Consider the following 23,907-nt stretch of genomic DNA (forward strand, 5'->3'; position numbering starts at 1 on the left):
CATTTACTTTACATGAATGTTGGTTTCTTGTCAAGAATATCTGTTGCAAGTATGGACTCCAAAGATTTAGCAAATCTGGCTGATGAAGTTCTGAATATAAAATGCTATTGTGTCTTCATGTTACACCACGTGACTTATAAATGCTTTGTCTATTCATTGGTGACTTCATATAAAAACAGCATATTGCTGAATGCCATACTGGCCTAAACACACCGTCAATGCTAAACTTAAAAAATAAAATGAGAATCCCTGAGCAACCAGCGTGTAGGTCTAAAATAATATCCTGATTGCCAGCGCTTGGTCAGAGTCAGGTGTCGGTGAGGTGTTTGGCCCCAGCTGGTCAGCTATCAGTGGAGTCAGTGGACTACGCAGTGGTTGGCACTGGAGACAGAAGTGTGTGACAAGATGCATTGTGCCTGGTGTCACGTCTGCAAGCGTGCGCCAATGCGGCCGCTACCACTATTAATAGTCGATCTCAGCTTTTAGCCGTCGTAACCAAACAGAGTTATGGCATCGAGTCAGAAACTGGGAGGACGACAGGGGTCAGCGAGGCGGCGGAATGTCAGTGATAACGTTGATTCTTCTCCGCAGTCAGACACAAGGGGAACAGCTGACCTTGTCAACTCATGGAATTCAGTCTTATCAGAATCAAATCCTAGTTTTGACTTGACTGATAGAAAATCTGACCACATTTCCACACCTCCAAGTAACATTTTTATTTATCGCAAATGCTCAGACAGCACATAGGCAAATGAAAGTTGACTGTTTCTAGTGCCTCTTTAACTGAAGTGGGGTGTTAGACCACAACTTGAGTCAGCCTCCTATTTCCAGTCTCACATTGTCTCCAAGTTGTAACCTCTATCTGTTTCCTAAGTTTGTGCCAGACACAGGAAATACAAGGGTAAGTGTACCTGGACATAAAATAAAAGCCAGAGAGCACGACCCAGGAACATGGGCCCTAAGAAACTTAGCTCTCATTATCTCCCAAGTTAATTCAGGGACTTTTTAGCCCTGGGAACATAGCCACACCCCAGCCTCAAGTCACCTCTTATATGTCCTTATTATGATACAATTTAAATGTTGGCATTTCCTTACAAACGCGACTGATAAAATAGACTTACAGCGTGAGAAAACCCCATGATATCCACTGCCTTGTGCTTTGAGAAAATGTGGACTTCCTTTCAGGAAGGACAGAACCACACTGAACCTAAAACGTAGCTCATCAATCTCCAGCCTAATGCTGAGATTAACAAACATATGCAGACCAAGGAGCACCAGGTTCATCCTTCAGTGCATGGTTGCTGGTTTTTGTTTTGTTTCTAAAATGGCAAATACTTTAGAAGACAATATATGAAGGTATGCTAATGAACGAGGCATTGCTTTGATATGTGTGGTTTGATATTGTACTGTTCAAAGCAACAGGCACCAGTATTTGTTTTTTTAGAACACACAATTTTATTAGTTTTGACTCATTGGACATGAACCCTTAGCTTACACTGTAATTCAATAGAAGTCATTATTATTTTTCCTCAGCAGTTAAAGTCAACAGACAGCAAAATAACATAGCATAATGCATGAAGGTTAAAACAAAAGTCAGATCTTTGATGATTCTAACTTTATTATGTTTCCATTCTGTCTTCTGGCCTTTGTATTCATGCAGAGAAGCCCAGCTCTTTGTAGGCAGCATCCATGTCAGCGATGACAACAGCCATCACATTTCTCAGGGCTTGCTGACCAGCTGGGTCGAGTCCGGCTTTCTCCTCCATAATCTTGAGAATGACTTCAGAAATAATCTGCGAACACACACATGCAAAACAACAACAACAACAAAAACAAAAAACATTTCACAGTCAAGTTGGGAGAAAATGGAATCAGAATCAGAATATTTTGTTAATCTCCAGGGAGAAGTACATCCGTAACAGCAGCCCTTTTAAGGAAGAGAGAAAATAAAGATACAAACCACTAAGACGACAGTGGAAAAAGCTCTGGGCAAAAGTAAAAAAAAAGTGTTAGAGTAATATACTGCATTGAAACCTGTTGCCATTCATCGGCTTCACCTTAAAGTTGTTGATGGGAATCTTGTGCTTAGTGGCGTGGCTGATGGCCATAGGTTGGAGAATAGTGGCATGGTTGCCTTTAGCCTTCAGCAGCTCGCCCAGCTTCTTGAGTACAGTGGCACCGTGGGCAGAAATAGCAGCATTACCAGCCAGGTCAGCCTGGGCAATGCCAGCAAAGGCGGGAAACAGCTTCTGTGTGTCTGGGTGCTCTGCGAATAAACTGAGAGGAAAAGTCAAGACTAACTACTCAAGTCACGCAGGTCATTCGAAGTCAATTTGAGATTACTTATTTTCACTTTTCAAAATAAAAACGTTTTAAACCCTGCAATGGGAAATATGAAATAAACATAAGGCAGCAATAGCTTACAAGCCTTCAAATCTTCAAGAAAGAGTTTTATTAAAGTCACTGACCGAGTCAGCACCAGGCCTCCATGCATGGTGTAATCTGCCTCGACTGGACCCCAGAACTTCAGAACCATGTCGTAGTCAGCCATGATCTCAGGAGACAGAAGCAGCACACCAGAAATCTAAATTCATTAAAAACAGTTAGAAAACAAGTGTAGTGTCAGTGCTGGCACCATGGTAAAGCTCTGCCTATTTTGTTTAGTTACACAGTGTAACTAACCCACTCTATTTGTGACTGATGAAAACACATTACTTTAGCTCCCCGTTAAGGCTTGATTGAAATAACTTTCAGAGTTAGATGGATAAATCTGACTCAGACTGTTTCATGTCAGTAATAAATGTGAGCTATTTTCGTATTCATAAAAGCAGCTTTTAAAAACAAAGGTCCTACCTGCAAAGCTGTAAAATATTCTGCTTGATTCTTCTTGACCTGAGTCCCCCTCCCCTCCACTGACCTTTTATACTCACTCTGTCTATCCTGTCAGCAAATTATTCCAGCCCACCCATTGATATTCCTCCTCTTAAATCTCTAGCCAGCACTTCCAAACTCAGTATCAAAACTTTCTCTACTCATCTCGACCAGGACTATGCCTCCAGGCGTTGCAGCTTTTGTTTCCATTTTTCTGATCCCTTATAAGCTTCTCTTAATCTCATTTGAACAAAGACCTTCATATCTTTGTGCGTGTGCATGTGCATGTATGCAATTTCAATAAGGCAGGTGTGTCAAAGTCAAAAACACGTTGGGCCAAAATGTAAAACTTAGATAAAGACGCAGGTCAACATTAATATTTATTGACATTTTTTTTCCAACCAGATATGATGGTGAACATTTTCATATGGACCGAAACAAGTTTTGCTTCAACCTGAATATGGAACAAGCAAAGCTTGATACTCTATAATCAATAACTTCATATTGTACACATGCAAAATCAAATTTCAAAAAATAAAAAAAAACTCATCAAAATAAATAAAATGTAAATAAAAATCGTATGCTTTAAATCGTATGATTTAAATTTCAACAGTAACCTATATGGGCTGATAATAAATTTCAAAATAAAACATAACAATAATGAACCAATTGACTCATAATAATTGGAATTTTAATAATTAGTCAATGACCATGCAAACTTTCAAGTCCATGCCTTAAAGTAGCAAGAAAAAGTGAATAAAGAAAACATGAATTATAGTCTGTTGTGAAACCAAACTTCTTCTCATCTCCTCTACTTTCTGGCACCTTTGAGTCACATCCAGGTCCTTGAACCTGTCATGGCGCCACATAGAAGACAAACAGGTCTGTCTTTTACATATGTAAACAGATACTCTGCCTCCCACTTGTCCAGAAAGCTCCTGTTTTCTGCCTTTCTTTCCCCCATTTTTGGGGAGGGGTAGCACTGTACCGGTAGCATGAGGTTGCTATGACTACTGTCTACTGTTTCTCTTCATAATGCACTTTGATAACAGTGGAACACAGCCAACCATTCAACATCAACATCATCATGAAAAAGTTTTTACTTTTAAAGCTGCAATATCAACAAGTGCATTCAACTATCAACTGCCAGTTTGAAAAGTTTTAGTAAACAACTGGTTAACTTTGTCATTTAGGATCACATCTCGAGCATTAGATATTTCTGGAATTTTGAGATTGATGATTAAGCCGCATCTCAAGGATTTTTGCTGGATTTACAGCTCAGATTATGTGTTGATTGTGTTCATTACACTGATTCCATGTTCTGATTATATATATTTTTGTACACTTTTCTGTTCGATTATGTGTGTTTCCATCTTCTATTTCTACTCTTCCAGCCATAAAAAAAAGTTTCTGTTTACTCTGTCAGATGACATGATGTCAGTACTCATTCATCGGTTCATTTTCTGTACACCCTGGACAAACCGAGTTTATTACGCCAGTATTCCACTGCAACTTTGTTAAGTTTAGCCCGTGTCTGACCTTCTACTTGAAAACATTAATTTAGTCATGTCCTTCCTCTTCTTTACGGCGATTGGTTAAATAAATAGCACTGCGTATAGTTTATCCAATGAACAACCGAAACCGTAATCACGTGGCAGAAGACACCCGGAAGACGGCCGTAAACTTGAGAAAGCCAACCGAAGTCGTGAATGTGGGTCAAAGGTACTTCTCCTTAAAGTAAATAGACAGTAAATAGTAGATGAACAATCTGCCGCTTGAATTGTGTGCTTTGCGCAGCAGAGGTCTACTCCACCATGATGAAAGCTATGAAAGTCGCCCGGCGTCAGCTGCACACCACTGCAATGAAACAAACCGGTAACTACATATAACTGTGTTTGCTTGCGGACTTCTTAATGCTGTTGATATTGTGAATGCCTTTACGTTTCTGTCAAATGTGCCACGACCAATAATGTAAGTGTTGTTGTTGTTGTTGTTGTTGTTTTTAATTATGTTAAATTATAATGATCAGCAGATCTTTAACCCTTAACTACAGAACCAACTGCTGATATGAATGCAGCCAGAATTTTACTTTAGATAGAAAACCTATATCTATTAGAAGAGAGATTAAGAAGTGGACAGATAATTTAAGAGCTGTTTTAGTAGCTGCAGATCTTTTTTTTGTCCATCTTTATTTAGTTGTAACCCTATATTGATATCTCCTTTTTTAGATATTACATAAAATAATAACATATTTTAAAAAAGGATTGAATTTGCTGTAAGCCCAGAAATAATTGTAATGACCGTGAGAGGCAAGTGTGATTTTATTGTCAATATCCTTTTTGGCACAAGTCATTCTGCATAGCCTCCTTCATTGATCGACTTTGAGCCATCAGTGTAGCTGGACTGAATAAACTTGAGGAAGAATCCAACTGAACCCAAACCCAAAACTCAGAAAAACTCCTAATGTCCAGGTTGAAAAATAAAAATAAAATAATAATTCTCTTGTCTTTCGCAGGTGCAGACAGACTAGTATGATGACAATGTGTTGTGTCCAGTTTCAGAGTTGTGTGTGCCGGTGCCCTGGGGGGAGATCAGGGGTCAAGTCTGGGGTCCTGATCACGGAAAACGTGTGCTGTGCCTGCACGGCTGGTCTGACAACTGTGGATCATTTAACTCTCTCATTCCTCTGTTGCCTAAAGGTAACTCTCCCCAACTCACAGGTTTTGTTTGTACTTTTTGCTACCTTTTAAAAAAGGGAAATATTTTTTGTCATCACTGTTCACCATTAGTCATCGAAAAGGATCATTGAGGGTAGTTAATATTGAGTGGCGCGTCATCAATGGTGTTTTATTCAACCAGAGGTGGGAAGTAACAAAGTCCTGATGACGTTTTACTTTCACTCCCTACATTTGTACACAGATATCTTCTGTACTTTGTACTACTTACATTGGAAAAAACGTGGTGGTTACTTTTGTATTTAAAAGATATTAAGTTATTTTTTTCATTGGTTACTATAGTTGTTTCAGCTTATCAAATAATGTTTTGTTTCATTAATTGCAAAAAAAGTCATTTTTACTTTTTGCTTAAATACATTTTAGAACCTGCACTTCTTTACTTTTACTGAAGTACGGGAGTTGAATCAGTACTTTTACTTATATACAGAATGTGAATACATTTGCCATCTCCGTATTTAACCTTTATAAGACCAGGTTGATTAAACTCTTCGTCAGGAGGGACCCACTTAGACTGTTTATCCAGTCACGTTCTTCCAAATGCTGTTGTGTTTTTCAACGGGCTGAACCAATGCTTATTTGTCAAGACAACCAGTTTTATGTTTCTCCAACGACTTTAGCGTGACACTGGCGCTGCTAAAGTGTTGAGGCCGTCTGCGACACTCTTTTCAAACAGACGGATCTGAATTGTCTTCCCTTCAAACGCTTGAGCATAATTTACAACCTTGTCCTCCCCAACGCTAGCATTAGCATTACAAAACAGGCTAATGCTAACTTGTTGCTAACAGTGAAGGCACAAGCTCAAAAAAAAAATCCTTCACTTTGTTGATTGTTGTGTAAAAATATGTTCAATTAAAAGATTTCAATACAATTTAAACATTCAGCTTATTTCTAATGTCAATTGGGAACAACGCAGTTCAAACTATGTGAACCACATACTTTTTTTGAAACCCTATTTTAAGTCATAATTTACCACTGCTGGCGAGCCACTGGCCTCTGATGGTCATGGCATGGCATAGTATATTCATAGAATGATGAAATTCTTCATCCCAAATTATATTCTAGCACAGTTACTTACTGAAGTCTCTACTCTGCACCATGCCAGCGTGATGTTAACGTAATTGTGTGACATGTTGTTGGTCCTTTTCAGAGTGCAGGTTTGTTGCAGTAGACCTGGCAGGTCACGGCCTGTCGTCGCACCGTCCTCCTGGAGTCTTGTACTCTTTCCCCTATTATGTGATGGACATGCGCAGAGTCATTGATGGTATGTAGTTTCAATGTTTTCCAGCATTTCTACCCAAAGATGTGAATTTTGCTGAATTTGATATTCATATTTCTGCTGGGATACAGCCAGAGCTTTCAAACTGATGAGTGTGAATTATCCAGTGGTTGAAGGTTTTACCTTCTCTGACCTGGCAATGATGACTCGCTTCCATGACAGTTAAATTTGTTATCGTGAAATCGGAGGTTGCACTTAATGATGCAGCCATGTGCCGCAGCAACAGTGAATGTTATGGCTGCGTGTCAAACGTGTTTCCGAACTTCAATGGGTCCGTGCTGCAGTTAAAACCCGGCAGCGATGTTGTCATTCTAGCTAAAAACGGTTTCTGTAAGTGTGATGAGACACTGAACCTGCTTGATGAGCTGTGAAATGAACTCCCACAGCTCTCAACTGGAGTAAATTCTCCATCATTGGCCACAGCATGGGTGAGTGCTGCTTTTTACTAAAGACTCAGAGCAGTTTGAAATCGCCAATTCTTTTACACTTACGCGTCCCGCTTTCCCTTTTTCCATTCCAGGTGGTAATGTCGGCGGCTTGGTGGGTGACAGTTTTTCTTGACAAGTCCTTTCTTTTTATAACTGAGCGTGCGCAGGCTGTTTACAGCGCTGATCTGTCGTGTGGTCCACAGTTCAGCGCTCTGTATCCTGAAATGGTCGAGGCTCTGATACTGCTGGACTCCTACGGCTTCTTACCAACAAAACCGGTATTCCTACACATTTCCCCTCAATCTCCTGCAGGGCCCTGAAAATAAAGCTAATTTTTCAAAATTCATTTAGGATGAAAATACCGCTACAAACACATTTTCCTAGTCAAACAAGATAATGACGTCAGTAATCTGAAATAGACTGTTTGTTCTTGTGTGTCAGTAGCAATGTAAATATTATTATTTTGCTCATTCCTGAAGTATTTCCTAAAATAGCCTAAAAAAAATTGTCTGTCACTATATCACTTCTAAACCTCAACATTTCAGTACAGGTGAAATAAAACACTTATTTGTAAACACTTTTTAAAAACACATATTTACAAATAATGTAAATGTAATGTAAATAATTTGTTTGCCTGTCTGTACTTGCAGAAAGAGCTGGCCAGAGTGATGAGGACGGGGATCGATCAGATGATTGAGTTTGACAAAAAGTCAGAGGGCAAGATGAGAGTGTACACTTACGAAAATGCAGTGAAGAGGTTCTGAACAGTCCCTTATATTATTTTAATTGTTATTATATTATTTCTGAATTCAATAAAAAATACTTCTCATCTTTAAGGCTGTTGGATGGAAACCTGTCCATTTCCGAGAATTCTGCACACATCCTTTTAGAGCGGGGCCTGGTTAAGGTGGAAGGAGGTATTTCTTTATTTTTGTTTGTACTAGATTCTCCTCTGAGTCATAAATAATGTAGCTCTCCTGCCGAATAATCCCACTTTGTTGTTATGCTAAACAGAGAGATTTGTTTTTCTCCTGCAGGAGTGAAGTTCTCCCGAGATTTTCGCATTAATCTGGTGAGCTAACCAAACACAGCTGGGCTGAACTGCTCCGGCTTTTATTTGGTCTCTTTGTTCCTACCAAGTGTGTCAGTTGCAGCCTGAAAAGATGCAAGTACAGTGAGTTGCCCTTTTTTATTTATTTATTTTTTTCATGAAGAAAAATGTGGTCCGCATCAGCATGGAGCAGAGTCTTCATCTGCATTCAAAGATTAAAGCTCCTGTTCTACTTCTAAAGTAAGATTCCCTTATTTGCAGTTCTAATGTTATGGACTCATCACCGGCAAAATGCATGACTACATCACCATGTAACCTACATGTAATTATTTTGCCCCTCCAGAGCAGAAGATGGCTTTGATAAACTGTATGATGTGGCAAAGCAGTACACATCGACGCTCCTCCAGGCCTATAAGGATAGAAATGTGAGTAAATAATGTTTTTCCCAGTCTAGTGGTGTGAAGCAGGTGCACTTGCAACCTCATGTTTATTTTTAGCTTTTAATCCGGTGTGTAATTGTGCCTGGTAGACACAGCTGCACAGATGCGAATGTGGCAAGTGCACAAAAAGCACAGGCTCAGTGTCTCAGACGCAGCAGTTCTCTGCATCTGTGGATCTCAAGTGAGGGCAGCATGCGGGCGGAAGAGTGAGCAGAAGAACTGGGCTGGGGATGGCAACACTGAGCAGACATTGGATATCTAGCGAAGGAAAGTACAAACTGAAAAAAAACTCACTAATTAATGTGATTGATTTTCATCCAGTGGTAATACAACCTGACCAATTAGCATCCTTTGAGGATGTTTGTGCTTGGTTGTGTAGTGTTGGCAGCCACAGGCTTGTAATTGCAGAATTGAGAAAACATGAAGTGATTAGCTGGCTATGATAGATATGGCAGTGGCTGCATTTCTATCTCAAGACGATATTTTCGCCTTCAGAGAAGCACAAACAACACCATTGCAGGGTTTTCTCGAGAGAAAAGAGGTTTTATTTTTTTGCAAGTGTCACTAGAAGGTTTTCATTTTATTTTTTTTGGCTTGGCCAGTCTTGATAGGAAGAACATGCCTAGCTGCTGTTTTTTTTTAAAAGGGTCCTCCCTTTTCCTCCCTTTTTCAAAATAAATAAAGAAATAAATCATATATATCCCAAAGCTACGTCAAAATGTCTTGGTTTCTTTACTGGTGGGTCAAAAAATTCACTGACTATTGATGTGCTGCACATCAGATCTTCGTGTCAGAGTTTTTTTGTTTTTTTTGTTTTGTTTTGCTGCAATTTAGCCCACGAAGGTGCTTTTTCCAGTTGCACTGTTAACAAGGTGACAGTATTTCATAGATTTCAACAGATGTGTTGTGACAGAAAATGAATTGCTGTGAAGCATGAGCTGTGTTTTCATCAACCTTTCACAGAAGGAAAACTAGTTGTGTGTACCAATTAAATTGAAATCCTCATTATTTTTCAAACACACTGTCATTGTCACAGTGACGAATGCACTGCAGCTTCAGGGGCTAAAACAACACTTGGCAGAAGGATTCTTGCATGTGTCTTTCTTCATTTTATTTTTCTGTGTGACTCTTGCAGCACGAGGTGGTGACGGTCCCTGGCAATCACCACGTCCATCTGAACAATCCTGAGAACGTTGCCCCGATTGTGTCTGACTTCCTGAGGACCAGAGTGCTGTCGCAGTCAGCCGGGGCAGAGGAGCCCATGTCCAAGTTGTAGGAAACACAACAAGTCTGTTTCGTGCCTCATACTGTATATAACTGTACAAACGGTTTGTGTGTTTAGAACATGTTTTACTTTGTTGCCCCTAAACAAAGTAAATCATTTTTCTGTCTGAAACATGACATGTCAAAATGTTCTGGATAGATAGATTGTCACGTTTACACATTCACAGTGGTGTACGTTCTAGTGTCTGTGTTGCTCCACTTTTCAGAGGAAGACATTTTGCCTTCTCCAAGATAACTAAATATAAGCAAAGAAAAAAAATCTGTAATATAATATAAGTCCACCAGTTATGATCTTAATTCAAGCAAAGGTATCAAAATCTGTGCAGACATTTTCTGCAGCTGACCTCTTTTTCATTTGATTGCAGTAAATCATGAGTCTCAGCACTAGACAGGCGTGTATTTTATTTTCTCTGTGAATTCAAACCAGACTCTGGCTTTCACACAGTGATATTGAAAAAACTGCGGCCATAACCTTTGTGTTATTTTACCTCACCTACCTCACGATCATTTCAACGTGATCGTAACTCTGTGCTGCTGCTCTCCGCGCCGCCTTGTCCCTCCACAGGTCTGTTGGCCAGCTGCAGGTTTATCGCCTTGCACCTGCAGTCTTTGTAGAGCGTTAAAATGCACTGTAGTGTTTTCGACGTCTTAGAAGTCTGCTTGCCTGTTAATATTTTAGCAGTTGCACACAGTCTCTGAAGTGTGTTCTCATGTGTAATCTTTAAAGTCAGAGTGCTCTGGGAAGAAACAATACCTGCGCCTCAGTGAGGAAGGTAGTTCATCAGCTACTGTAATGCAGCAGCTTGTTTACATCATGTGTGCCTGGTAAATATTGTGGATATTTTGTTTTTCTGGTTGTAGTCACTTGTGTTAAAATGTTGGCCAGTGGCAGGATTTAATTAAATTTTAAATAAACAATGAATGAAGGAATGGTAGTTTTATTTTTGGAACTGTGGAATTGCAAAATACAAGGAGTATGGAAAAGCATTAGCTTATTTAACCGTTTAACCCCTTCTCCACTATACAAACTGTGGACCATTAGTTCCTACTGATAGTAAGTAACACCAAGGCCTCCACTCTCACGGCAAAACGGCAAGTAAGTTTGGAGATGTAAATGAAACACAATCAGGATTCTAGTGTCCTAGGATTTCAGTATCTTGGGTTTCTTTGCGATTTATTATGTAGAAAGGAACTTGTAAGCGTAGAACTTCAGAATGTGCTGCAGCGATTTAAACACGAGTTATGATGTATGATAATGCAAACAGAACTTGTTCTGTTTGCGTTATGTTCTTTTGAAAATATAAATTTTTTGATTTGTCATTTAGGTGTATTTTCTGAGTGATTTGTTTTCAACTATGTACCTAATTGATAATCAGTTGTGAGCAATAAAAATGGTGACTGGAGTCATAAGAGGTTGTTATGGTGAGGTCATTTCTAGGCCATTACTCCATGGTGAATAATTAAGCATCTATTTCAGTTTTTTCTTGATGTGTTTTTGATGGGGACAAGGTATCATTTACCGTTAGATCATTCAAAACTCAGCCAGCAAACCAAAATGATTAAGTGACTTACTCTTGGGTTCTGGACTGCAGTGGGTTTATAAAGAGTTGTGAACAAATTTAGATAAGACTTTGAAGCTGAAGCAGAACATGAACATGAAGCAGGCTGATAACCAACACTTAAGCCACAGTTGTTTTATTGCCTAGCATCGATAAAGCTTAAGAAAACCCCAACGTTATCCGTCTCAAACATATTTAACTTATACGTAATTTGGCTCCTCACGGCTGTCATGTTTAATTGATAAGACAATTCAAGATTATATATAAACATATCTGGAGCTGGATATGCGAGGTGTTGTCTCTAGTGGTGAGAAAGCCCTTGACAAAACGTTACCTTCAAATCAGTCAACATTCTGAAAGAATTTTTGCTCAAGTCATTGAAATCGTGCAGTTATTATTTAACCGCACGGTATTCCGCTGAACACTGCGCGGCTTTGCTCCCTGAAAGTCTGTCGACGGGGAAAAGAAATCCCATTGACAGTTTCCGCCTCTTTCTTCTTTTACCGGAAGTTCAGCAATATCCAGCGTATTTTGGATCAGCGCTTTCAATGGACAGACACGGTAACAAACCAAGAACAACAACAAACAAAACTTTTCAGCTTTAATTCACACAAGCCTCAGCTAATTAGCTGTAGTTATTGAGTACGCTGACATAATGTTTAGCTGTCAAGCGGTGAGGAATAATAAAGCTAATTGACAACCAGACCCACAACTTTTGTCCTGGTGGTTTCAAGTTAGTTTCAAGTTTCTCTTAAAGATGTGTCAAAGACTCCAGACAGGAAAAGTGCTGTGTTGACTGTGAGGCGTGTTTGTCTGCTGTCAGATCTGAGAGTTGAGGTTCCCTGGGGGGAGATCAGAGGCACAGTGTGGGGTCCTGACCAGGGTCGTCCAGTGCTCTGCCTGCATGGCTGGGCTGACAACTGTGGCTCATTCAACACCCTCATCCCCCTGCTGCCTCAAGGTGAACTGCTGCAAAACACAATGGAAACATGGAGAGTCATCAATGCTATAACATGTTTGTTTTTTTTTATTTTTATGTTCGATACATTTTCTGTTGTTATTTAGATAATATTCATCCAACATTTTTTTTTTCATCTTTTCAATAATCATTCAGTTATTAAAGTGCCAGAACACATGTGCCGCTTCACCTGTTTGTCGATTGAGAATCTGCATTCAAGCAATGTTACAAAAAAAAAAAAAAAAAAGGAAAAAAAAGTGCACAGTTACCTGTCTTGCACACTACCATTTAAACGTTTGGGGTCACCGATTCATTTCTGCATTGAACTCCATTATAACCAGCTTCATGAAATAATCTGCAGAGATGTTCTAGGATCATTGCGAGTGCAGGAAGATCAGTCAGGATGTGCTGAACACATTATGGGATAGCTTTAACAGCTTTGACAGTCGCTGCCTTGAATGTCTAATTGAATGTGATTTTAGAGAATGAATATCAATTTTGCAATATGGGCCCATCATTACAGACATTTAATTCTTAACAATTGCTTAAAAAATGTAAACATCTCTGAAACAAGGCTTTGTATTAGAATTACACTTAGCTGTGTGTGCTAAAACATGAAAGTGTAATCAAAGCATCATGGTTTATATTTTAGGCTCATTAAAACAGCCTACTTTTTTTGTGTTCACACAGGATTTTGCATTTTGCAGACTTGGAATTCTCTCAATCACTTTTAATGAGACGTTGGGAATGGTTTTCATTAAACACTAAAATGTTCTCATACTTGTTAAGCACATCTTGTCTAGTTTGTGTGCATTCATAATGATCGAAGAGCATTCAAGATAATTATATTGTAAAACTTGTTATAATGGAGTTCAATGTAGAAATGACTCAATGACTCCAAACCTTTGAATGGTCGTGTACATCTTTTATTAGACGTTGGCATTTCAGCTGGTTGTGCTGCGGTGTTAGCTGTGAAGCAGTCTGCTGAATCTCATTAATTAATGATTAATAATGTTCAGTAGCAAAAGCTCCCAACGTAAGCATCCGTGAGGAAAAACAGTTTTTCTTGTTCTTCCAGCAGTAATTAGTATCAATTTATGGCAAGTCGACAAACCTCATTAATCTGAATTAACGTTGTTGAACTCTCACATGACAAAGATTGGTGGAATTATACTTCATGTTACATAAATCCCTACAATTGTAATATATATGACCCATCCTGACTGCACAGTGTGTGTGTGTGTGTGTGTGTGTGTGTGTGTGTGTGTGTGTGTGTGTGTGACGGCTTCCTCCGCAGAGTGCCGATACGTGGCGGTGGACCTGGCAGGTCACGGTCTATCCTCTCATCGTCCCGCTGGGGCTTTCTACTCCATGGTGGAGTATGTGGTGGACGTCCGCAGAGTTGCTGACGGTGTGTGACTTCAGGGAGCACTTTCATCCCTGTGATTATTCCACAGTCAGACTGTCGCGAAGGAAACCGCCTCCCTCTGCGGTGTCTGATGAGATACCGAGTTCTCCTGTTTAACGATCTGTGAAATTAACTCCCACAGCACTGGAGTTAAAGAAGTTCTCCATCATAGGCCACAGCATGGGTGAGCGCTGCTTCAACATCGGCCTTTATCTTCATCCACCATTTGCATTATTGCGGCATTATAAAGTCCTATGAAGCCACAGCGGTGCCTGTTTTCACTTACAGGTGGAGACATTGCTGGATTGGTCAGTGCCTCACCAGGGACCTTTATGGATCTTTTTCTTCTCTCCATCTCACTCAAAACAAACTGTGTTTTCTAATGCGGCGCCATGCGTCGTGTTGTGTTTCTCACAGTTTGCTGCTCTGTACCCTGAGATGGTGGATGCTCTCATTCACCTGGACAACTTTGTGTTGCTGCCCACAGATACAGTACTGGCCATTGTTCTTGATCCTGGATTTGATAGAGAGGATAATTCAGAGTTTTCGACTGTTGTTGTTTTTCTTTGCCTTACTCTGCAGTCTTTCTAATAACGATTCCTGATTCTATCATTTGTTGTGCTCAATGGTAAAAGCCTTAAAACAAATCATGTCAACCCCACTATTTGTAATTTGAGCATATCAGTTACAGCCTATGAAAGTTTACATATATATTTATATTAAATGTATATTTTGTTCTGAAGTGTTATGCAATATAAATGGATTTTTCATTCTAAACTGAACAAGAACTCCAACTTGTGTTCATGAAAATGCAAGGTCCATTACATTTGCTGTATACTCAGTTTTCACTCAGGTTCTTTTCATAAAGTCATATAACAGAGTTTTCTTTCTGTATTTTCTGCCGCTGTCTGCAAATCTTTTGCTTCACTGTTATTGTTCTCTGGCAGACAGAAATAGCCGGTGTGATGAGGCAGGGCATGGACGAGCTGCTTCGGTATGAAAAAAGGCCTGAGCAGAAGAGAAAAGTTTACACCTATGAAAAAGCAGTGCAGAGGTAACATACTCGCAGTGTGTCTGTGCTTTCCCGGCAGAATCATAAATCACCGCCTCTGGTCATTCTGATAAAGTCTGCTTGCATTTCCTTTTTCAAAAAATAAAACTGTCTCCTTTCATTACCTCCAGGCTTGTAGCTGCAAACCCAACGCTGCCTGAACGGTCTGTGCACATCCTCCTGGAACGGGGTCTAGTTCAGGTTGAAGGAGGTTGGTCTTTATGTCCCCTGCTCCACTCGAGAGAGGAATAATCTCACTTTGCTCTCCCTCCTCCGCTGGCAGCTCAATGTGTTTCTCTCCTGCAGGATTTGTCTTCTCCAGAGACCTGCGCGTTAATTTTGTAAGTCATTCACAACCTCCCATGCTCTCATTTGCCACTTCTTCTCGCTGAACTTTTTCTGTTTTGGAACAGTTAAACACCTCCTCACACACACACACACACACACACACACACACACACACACACACACACACACACACACTTTTTAATTAAACTACCTGTGTTTTGTGGTTTCAGAAAAACACACATCGTTTCAGTTTGGAGCAGAGTCTGGATTTGCTGTCCAGGATTCAAGGCTCTGTGCTGGTTGTTTTGTAAGTCAGCGATGATTTTGTCGATTAGATGAATAGATGAATAGATGCAACTTTGCGCTGTGACATCTAGACAATCGATAGACCTCCATTGCTTCGAAGGCAGTGCTCCAGACAACGTGTTTTATTAATGGAGATTTCTTTACATCAGACAGGATAAAATGTTTAGTGTCTCTGACGACCTGCCTAACATAAAAATTAGCAAAAAAAAAAACAAACAAACAATGAACACAGAGAACCACTTCATTGGAACTGCATTACTTTGGAATCAGACCATTAAAACTAAAAGAAGTTTCAGAGTCAATTGTGACTTCTCACGTCTGTCAGCTGCTCCAGCTAAGTGGGGTTCGCCACAGTGGATCATCTGCCTCCATCTCCCCCTATTCAGATCCCTCCTTTTTGTGTTACCCAAACATCTACTTGTCCTCCTTTGCTGTATCCATAAACTTGCAATCGTGTTCTTTTCCTCTCGCTGGGCTGCTCCACCAGCTCAGCTTTGCTTCTCTTCCTCCATCTCCAAACAGCTCAGTGCAGACTAATCCCGTCCATTCCAGTCAACTTTGAGTCACGTTGTACTGGACTGGATTGAATCTTTTTCACACAGAAGCCGAGAATGGTGCATGAATTAAAAAAAAAAAAAAAAATACATTCTCTTTACTTTTTCCCATTTAATTTCATCAATAAATAGTTAATATGAGATGATTGCGAGTTGGTTCGTGGTCACATGGTCCTTCTTTTCCCGCTGATAATTATATTGAATCTGGTCACATACTTCATTGTCTAGAGAGGGAGGCATCACACACAGGTGCAGCAATCAGTGCATTGCCTTGGCTCACTTCCTGTTTCAGTCCATGTTCCAGACAGTTTCCTGATGTCACTGCCGTCAGTCCTGATTTCTGCCTTCAGGACCGTGTGATGAACCAAACACACAATGATTTCGTTTGGGATGTAGACATAACAATAGTCACTATGTCAACAGCTTCTTCTGCTTTCTGCTGTTCCGACATGTAACATGAGCTGCCCCTTTGATGGTCACTATCAGAAACAACAAGTTCATCAATAAAAAATGATGGTCTCGAGCAAACAGTCTTAAAAAATTGCATATCCATTCTTGGCTTCTGTCATCAAAGACCCAGTAGAGTCTAAACCGAGTAATACTTGGTCTTCTGTGATGGACGTGTTTGGTGCGTAAGACTAATGTAACCACACACAGTTGCCAGGAGACGTCCTCCTCCAAGGCAGCGCTAAAAAGGCCCCTCTGATTAGTGCTATTTGAACTAAAATGGTTCCCACTTTCTGGAGTGCCAACACAAAGCTTCACGGTTGCTCAGGCACTTTGAGAAACGTTATCACCCCAGCGCCAGCTGTACCGTCATTGTGTTCTGTGATGCTTGTGTGTCGTAAGCCTTGATATTAATGTTTTGCTGAGAACTCCTACATCATTGTATCTGCTCTGCATTCAAAAATGTGTTTCAAACTTCGTCTTCCAGAGCGGACGGAAGCGTCGAGGCAAAATTTTCCGAATATGCCCAGAAAAAATTCACCCCGCCGCTTCTCCAGTGTCTGCACGACAGAAACGTGAGTTTGTGTTGTAATCGCCTTTGCGATGGCTGAGTGAGCACACTGGCATGTAACGCCACCTTCCCTTTTTCTGCTGCAGCACTCTGTGGTGACTGTGCCGGGTGACCACCACGTTCACTTGACCTCACCCGAAGTCGTCGCTCCAGCTGTGTCTCACTTCCTGCGGACCAAAGTGCTCCTGCTGCCCACCAGTGCCACGCACAAACTATGAAGTCGGCTTCAGAAACAGCCTCGCCGTCGTCTTGGGTTGTTTTCTGTTGGAATTCACGTGCTCTGAGTTTGATCAAGGACTATCACCATTTCAGTGTCGCCTGACATTCCAAAAATCCTGTTTGTTCCAGCTGGCAGGGCAGGAAATGAGCTTGACATGGAACTGCCAGTCCAGTGGCCTTCCTTGATTTATTGTGTATTTGTTGTATCACCCTGCAGTGGCAGGTTGTCACTGTGTGCCAAGAATAATTTAACTCAGTTCTGTTACATTTCAGAAGCAGAAGAGTGTAAGCACACGATTCCATCTTGACTTTTTGTTGGTGTCTCATTTTAAGGTGTCCTTATGGTGAAGTGCGAGAAGAGATTTCATGTCCAATAATTTGGAATATTATCTGTCATACAGTTTTATCTGCAGTGCCTTGAAATCCCCCAGTGATCTGTGATTATTCTTTCAGGAATGTCACTTGTTCCCTCGCACAGCAAATTATGGAACATCACATTTTTGTTGTTATTTCGATTTGCGTACTTCTCACTACTGTACTTCCATTTGTGAAGCAGTCTTATTGCCTTGGATAAAATAAATAAACATTTCGACAGTTGGCAGTAAAACCTGTTTTTGAGAAACTCACCAGCAAAACGCAGCATGATAATTATTTTTGATTTTATTTTCTTTGAATTCCTGAAGAAATGGTTTACTGTTGTACAGTTTGCCTTCTTTTTTTGAGGATTACAAGGATCAGATTCTCCAAAAAGAGGATCATTCCCATAAGATTGAAACAGATCGTTTTAAGGTGTGATAGCTTACACACACACACATGCACACACGCACACAATGAGTAAGCACTGGCTGCCACAACTGTCTTCTCAAGTGAATTGAAATGATTTTATTTTGTTCTCTCACATATTTAAATGTGTGAACGAACTACGTTTACACAAGTAAAAGTGAAGCGACACAAAACAGAGAAAAACTGTCAGTTTGAAATTCTTCTTAGGAAACAAACAAACAAAACATATTCTATTGCTCTACTGAAGAACCGCATATTGAAGGGAAAAACATATGAACTTTATTTACAACTTCTTTAAGTCCATCTTGGTGTCTCCGCATGCTGTTAGTTGCTACTGTGGAGGATTAGTCTTCAAAGTATTTTAAGGTCCTGAGGCTCTCTGACACTTGAAGGCCGTTTTAATGCCTGTTTTAAGCTTCCAAGCCTTATATAAAAAATAAAAACACATCCTTGACATTACAGTGAAACAGTTTCCGCCGTTCAGAAAAAATTGAGCCAATTGCTGCCACATTTTGTTTGAGTTCACAAAAAAAAGCGGAGGTCTCGTCTCAGTGGCAGATGCGGATGAAAAGTGATTCAGTCTTTTCATACGCAGTTACTTTTGAGCAGTGAACGTTTTAGTTGTTGATCCAAACGTTTTGAGCCTTTTTTCAGACATGTTTCACAGATGACAAGATTGTCTGCTACACAGCGGGAGCCAGCGGTTGTTTTTGGCTGGCCTGAGTTGCCTGACAGTCATTACTGAGGGAGTAGAAAGATTCACACCCTCATGTGGCCAGTTCTCCGCTGTGTTGACAAGGGTAAAAAGGCGGCCCAGCAGCGCACTGTGATTGGTCAGCAGTGCAGTCAATCATTGGTACCACCCAATAACACCGCTGTATGTAACACGTTTCCTATGATGTGTTGCGTTTCAAAGGTTGAGAGTTGTTGTTGTAAGACTAGTTCTAACGAGTTTTGACTTCACGTCTAACTGCAACAATAATAGTCTGTGGCCGCAATGGACACAATGGAACCAGCAGGTAGTGTATTAGCGGGGAATACGTGTTAAGTTGTCGAGCTTTTCTTTTTAACTTTAAGCTGACTTTCTTGGTTGTTGTGTTTTTCGGGCAGTTTCGGACGTGTGCGTTCGGGTTCCCTGGGGAGAGATCAAAGGCAAAGCCTGGGGTCCTGAGAGTGGTCGTCCCGTGCTGTGCCTGCACGGATGGGCTGACAACTGTGGCACATTTAAGACACTCATCCCCCTCCTGCCTAAAGGTAAATATGTCAGAGTAAAAATGATTAATTCATTCATTCATTCCTTCATTCATTCATTGGTTTGCAGCTCATCAGCTTTAATCATGGGCTCGGGCTCAAATCTACACGGTTACATCTGTTGACCATTTAAAGTTTTATTATGAAGTGACTCCGTGTGGTGCTGACAGACAACAGGCAGCATCACAAATACAGTGAACTGATTTTGTAGGTTTTTTTGCGCATTATTGCTCCACTATGAATCACACAAAGGAAATTGAGGAGATGCAGCTGCGATTAATTAGATTGAATTGCTTATGATTGCGAGCCAGCATTAAAATTCATGGAAAAGAAACAAATGTGTTGGAAACATGAACATCTCTAATCATTGAATGACTTTATTATTATTATTATTATTATTATTATTATTATTATTATTATTATTATTATTATTATTATTTTTAATGTATAAAATTACTTTTGCAGCCAATTTTGTTCCAATGGCAACCCTATCAGATTTATCAACCTTTCATTGAGTAAATGGAGTTTTGGGCTAACTAACAATATTGAAATTGCTTTTTTCTTAAATGACTCATTGTTACATAGCTGTAATACGGCAGCTTACATCAATAGTTGGTGTTTGATTTAGTCATCACTGAACAGCAAAGTAGCCGAGGCTTTTAGCTGAATTACCAACCATGTCAGACAGCTTTTCATTCTGTTTTCTTTCTCTTTTAAGTGTCCTACAGCAACCATCTAACTGTCAGTCACCATCACCTCTTTCTCTCCCCCCCCACCCCCCTGCAGAGTGCAGATATGTGGCGGTGGACATGCCCGGTCACGGCTTCTCTTCCCATCGTCCTCCTGGAGTTTTCTACTCCTTTTCAACATACGTGGCAGACGTGCGTCGCGTTGTTGAAGGTGTGTGAGTGTGCACCCACTTCTTCTTGTGCTGCTGCTTACCTGAGTAAGTGGCAAGCAATAACCTTTCCAAGTGTCCCCAATTACCACTCGAAGTTTCATTGTGTGCATGTACATTATGAAGCATTCTGTGGAGCCGTACTGTGAAGAGCACTATATAGATACACTTTTACCTTACTGTGTACCTAATTGGAGCACAGCAGTAGGTGATACCTGAAATAACTTTTTCAGATCTCCAATGGACCAAGTTCTCCATCATGGGCCACAGCATGGGTGAGTCTGACGAGGATTCTATTAGTAACGTTCTAAAATACGTTTTTCTTTCTCCTTTGAACTGTTGCGTTACATCGTCCACTATAAATGTCACTGCAGTCCTCTGCATTAACCTTTCTGTGGCTCTCCCACAGGTGGCAATATTTCTGGCATGGTAAGTTACAGCCCACGCCGACTGTCACACTGCATGTGAACAAAGTGTCGATGCATTTTGCATGGCGTCATGTTCATTTCGCACAATGCTCCCCACAGTTCAGCGCCTTGTTCCCTGAGATGGTGGAGGCCGTCATACTGCTGGACGCGTTTGGATTCATACCAACAGATTCAGTAATTGCACAGTTATTATTAATTATCAGTATTCCGCATACCAAGGAAAGGTGATGCAGCTCAGAGTCTGTGAAAAAATAATGTTTTTTTCCGTTTTGGTCGGGTGGTTTTTGACTTCTAAACATTTTCTAATCATCTTCCTGCAGGGGGAGATATCCAAAATAATGAGGCAGGGGATTGAAGAGATGATTCAGTATGAAAAAACCAAAGACAAGCCCCCAAAGGTTTATGCCTATGAGAAAGCTGTTGAGAGGTATTTATTAATCAGTTTATTAATCAATTTTTAAATAATGAGAGTAATTATTATTGTTTTAGTTGCAGTAATACATGTTTTACTCAAATGTTCATGATTTATAAATAAATATATGACTGGATGCCGTTTTGTTTGTAGCATTTTCATGTTACCATATACAAAGTCAAATGTGTCTATATACAGATGTTAACATTAATGACATTGTTTTCTTAAGCAGCTAGCCAGCCTGCTAGCTTGTGTGTTAGCTGCCTTGAATTTTACCAAAAAAAAAAAACTTAAATTGCAAGTTCACAAAAAGCTTGTTGTGAAATCCAGCACTTAAACAGGACTGAGGTTATTAAAAAGATGTTTCACTTTTTCTACTGAAGAAGACACTTATGGTACCATTTCCTGGTTCAGTAAGAATTACCCCTACCACAGATTAAACCTAACTGGAACTCCCTTAATTGGCATAAAATGGCACATTTCTCTAATAGCTCCCTCACCCTCCAAAAAGCAGTGTCAAGGTTATGTTACAACAGATAATGAATGAAGAAGACCAGTTCTTTCAGGCACTGGTGAAATCCTGCTGTATTCACGTTGACGTTCCTTTTCAAGCCGCTAAAACATCACAAGGTTTCATACATTTCAGGTTGCAGACTGCCAACCCACCTCTGTCTGAATATTCTGTGCACATCCTCTTAGAGCGAGGTCTGGTTCAAGTTGAAGGAGGTAAGCGTTTATCTCCTGCACACAGGGAGAAATAGAATCTCATGTCCCTCCTCTGCTGGCTGCTGAATATATGTTTGCCTTGCGCAGGCTTTGCCTTCTCCCGAGACCTGCGAGTTAATTTTGTAAGGCACTTTTAACCTCGCCCACATTCACCACCTATTTTCCATTTATTATCCACATGAGACTTTACATTCCACCTGCTCAAGAGTGTGTGTGTTTCTCTTTACATTTTTAGAGAAACATTGACCGCATAACATTGGAGCGAAGTTTGGAGTTGCAGTCACGGATTCAGGCCCCTATTCTCATCATTCTGTAAGCTCTCTATCAGTAATCCGAAATATTGGTTTGTGGTATAATGCTTTGACTTATTACACTTTTCAATGTCCTCTGTTTCCAACTTTTCTGAAAAAAAAAAATGTGTTTGTGTGTTTTAGAGCAAAGGGACCAAGAGGATTTGCCAACTTTCAAGAATCAAAATATAAAGAACTTTTCTCCACACTTCTTCAAGGTTACCGAGACAGGAATGTGAGTCTGACTGCAGTTAAACTTACTCTGCCAATCATGCACCAATGGAAACAATGTTTCAAGTGCAAGTGCATTTTTAAACTTGAATTTGTGAAAATTACTAATACATATCATTATCTGTAATCAATCCCTATCAGTGTCAATGATGCTCTGAAGCCCACAGTTCAAAAGCTGATTTAAAGAGATAGTTCAACATTTCGGCAAATTCACCTTATGCCATAATCCCCATTGTCATGTAAGTACTGTAGGTGCCTTCAGTTTAATGATCAGTGCCTGTTGTTGAGATCCAGGAGACGGAGACTTGAGCTGCTCACTGAACAAAATGGAGGTCTCAATCAGAATACGTAATGCAAGAACTCCACAATGTCCTCGTGGCCAAGATGTGACCTGCAAAACAACAGGCACTGACAATTAAAGGCAATTATACTGACTAATATGGCTAGAGGGATTATGGCAAAAAGAAAGTTTGTTGTGCAATAGAATGTAATAAATGTTTTTCATTACTTCTTTTAAGAAATGTTATTTATGTATTTATTTAATTCTGGCAGTGTGTAAGACGCTGCAGAACGCTTAGTTGTCCTTTGCCAAATTGAGCTCAAATAAAGGCATCAATGTTCTGCTGCCCAATGAACCCTAAACTGATGTGACATAAATAATTAACACAAAGTGCAGAATACACAAAGAAAAAGAAACACGCATTTCCAGAATGATATTGTTGCTCTGCCCACCTCCGCAATACATTAGTACAGCAAAACCTTGATGTTGTTTGTTTGTCGTCTCACAGCACACGGTGGTGACCGTGGATGGCGACCATCACGTCCACCTCAATAATCCCGAGACTGTTTCCACTCTGGTCTCCGACTTCCTCCAGACCAAAGTGATCTCTCAGTGAGGCAACACACACACACACGCACACAGGCACGCAAACATCGTGAAGTCATACAAACTGTTAATCTCATCTCGGCCCCAATATGTCTGTTTGATTTGAAAAAAAAAAGTACAATCGTGTTAAAATGCAAATGTGCAATATTGTAAATAATGTTTATTTATCTTCAGCTGTCTTCGTTTCATAGTGATGTCGTGTACACCCACTGCTTTGTCAGTTTTTATGAAAACATATGCATAATTTTATTTTATTTCCATGGAAGAATGTTCAGTTATGAAAAGTAATTTTCAGTTTTTTGTTTTTTCACTAGAGCACGACTGACCTGTGAGATTTTTAAATGACAAAACTCAAACTACAAAAATCAAAATGTCTCTTAATATGTTCTTTAATAATAATAATAATTCACATCCCAAAGTGCAGCATTGTACCAAAGCATCACAGTGATTATCTGTAATGAAAATACAAAAATTCCACAAAGCAATGTAAAGTCACGTTTGTTGTTTTGTATTGTATTGACCGTCGTGGCTTATGATCAGATGGAATGTGGGAACC

At 40.1% G+C, this 23,907-nt stretch overlaps 4 protein-coding genes across 5 annotated transcripts; 3 read left to right on the forward strand and 1 right to left on the reverse strand.

Annotated features, from left to right (window-relative positions):
- Positions 1 to 1,431: 1,431 nt before the first annotated feature.
- On the reverse strand, positions 1,432 to 2,894 carry mb (myoglobin). The gene is made up of 4 exons (XM_076044264.1): positions 2,854 to 2,894; positions 2,469 to 2,554; positions 2,058 to 2,277; positions 1,432 to 1,793 (listed from the first exon to the last, which is right to left on the reverse strand). The coding sequence occupies exons 2-4, from the start codon at positions 2,549 to 2,551 to the stop codon at positions 1,653 to 1,655; spliced, it is 444 nt and encodes a 147-aa protein (XP_075900379.1). The 5' UTR covers positions 2,552 to 2,554; positions 2,854 to 2,894; the 3' UTR covers positions 1,432 to 1,652.
- A 1,618-nt stretch (positions 2,895 to 4,512) lies between these two features.
- LOC142900092 (serine hydrolase-like protein) lies at positions 4,513 to 11,007 on the forward strand. Its single transcript, XM_076044130.1, has 13 exons — positions 4,513 to 4,593; positions 4,669 to 4,746; positions 5,427 to 5,570; positions 6,754 to 6,867; positions 7,269 to 7,310; positions 7,403 to 7,422; positions 7,514 to 7,588; positions 7,961 to 8,067; positions 8,148 to 8,227; positions 8,348 to 8,382; positions 8,525 to 8,601; positions 8,705 to 8,786; positions 9,937 to 11,007. Exons 1-13 carry the CDS (start codon positions 4,581 to 4,583, stop codon positions 10,075 to 10,077), a joined length of 1,008 nt encoding a protein of 335 aa, XP_075900245.1. The 5' UTR covers positions 4,513 to 4,580; the 3' UTR covers positions 10,078 to 11,007.
- A 1,049-nt stretch (positions 11,008 to 12,056) lies between these two features.
- Positions 12,057 to 18,043, forward strand: LOC142900123 (serine hydrolase-like protein). 2 transcript variants are annotated; one of them, XM_076044219.1, is made up of 12 exons: positions 12,058 to 12,205; positions 12,468 to 12,605; positions 13,900 to 14,013; positions 14,153 to 14,194; positions 14,299 to 14,318; positions 14,428 to 14,502; positions 14,958 to 15,064; positions 15,193 to 15,272; positions 15,368 to 15,402; positions 15,580 to 15,656; positions 17,144 to 17,231; positions 17,314 to 18,043. In XM_076044219.1, exons 1-12 carry the CDS (start codon positions 12,193 to 12,195, stop codon positions 17,443 to 17,445), a joined length of 921 nt encoding a protein of 306 aa, XP_075900334.1. In that variant the 5' UTR covers positions 12,058 to 12,192; the 3' UTR covers positions 17,446 to 18,043. The 2 variants fall into 2 exon arrangements, with proteins under 2 accessions (XP_075900344.1, XP_075900334.1); XM_076044229.1 differs by lacking the exon at positions 15,580 to 15,656 and having other exon boundaries at positions 12,057 to 12,205.
- Positions 18,044 to 18,162: 119 nt separating this feature from the next.
- LOC142900134 (serine hydrolase-like protein) lies at positions 18,163 to 23,846 on the forward strand. Its single transcript, XM_076044242.1, has 12 exons — positions 18,163 to 19,248; positions 19,340 to 19,483; positions 20,267 to 20,380; positions 20,612 to 20,653; positions 20,788 to 20,807; positions 20,906 to 20,980; positions 21,127 to 21,233; positions 21,865 to 21,944; positions 22,032 to 22,066; positions 22,180 to 22,256; positions 22,379 to 22,469; positions 23,254 to 23,846. Exons 1-12 carry the CDS (start codon positions 19,227 to 19,229, stop codon positions 23,359 to 23,361), a joined length of 915 nt encoding a protein of 304 aa, XP_075900357.1. The 5' UTR covers positions 18,163 to 19,226; the 3' UTR covers positions 23,362 to 23,846.
- The last annotated feature ends 61 nt before the right edge of the window (positions 23,847 to 23,907 follow it).

This window comes from Nelusetta ayraudi, unplaced genomic scaffold (genome assembly GCF_046127955.1).
Source record: "Nelusetta ayraudi isolate G7.1 ecotype Tasmania unplaced genomic scaffold, CSIRO-AGI_Nayr_v1 ptg000004l, whole genome shotgun sequence".
Lineage (NCBI taxonomy): Eukaryota > Metazoa > Chordata > Actinopteri > Tetraodontiformes > Monacanthidae > Nelusetta > Nelusetta ayraudi.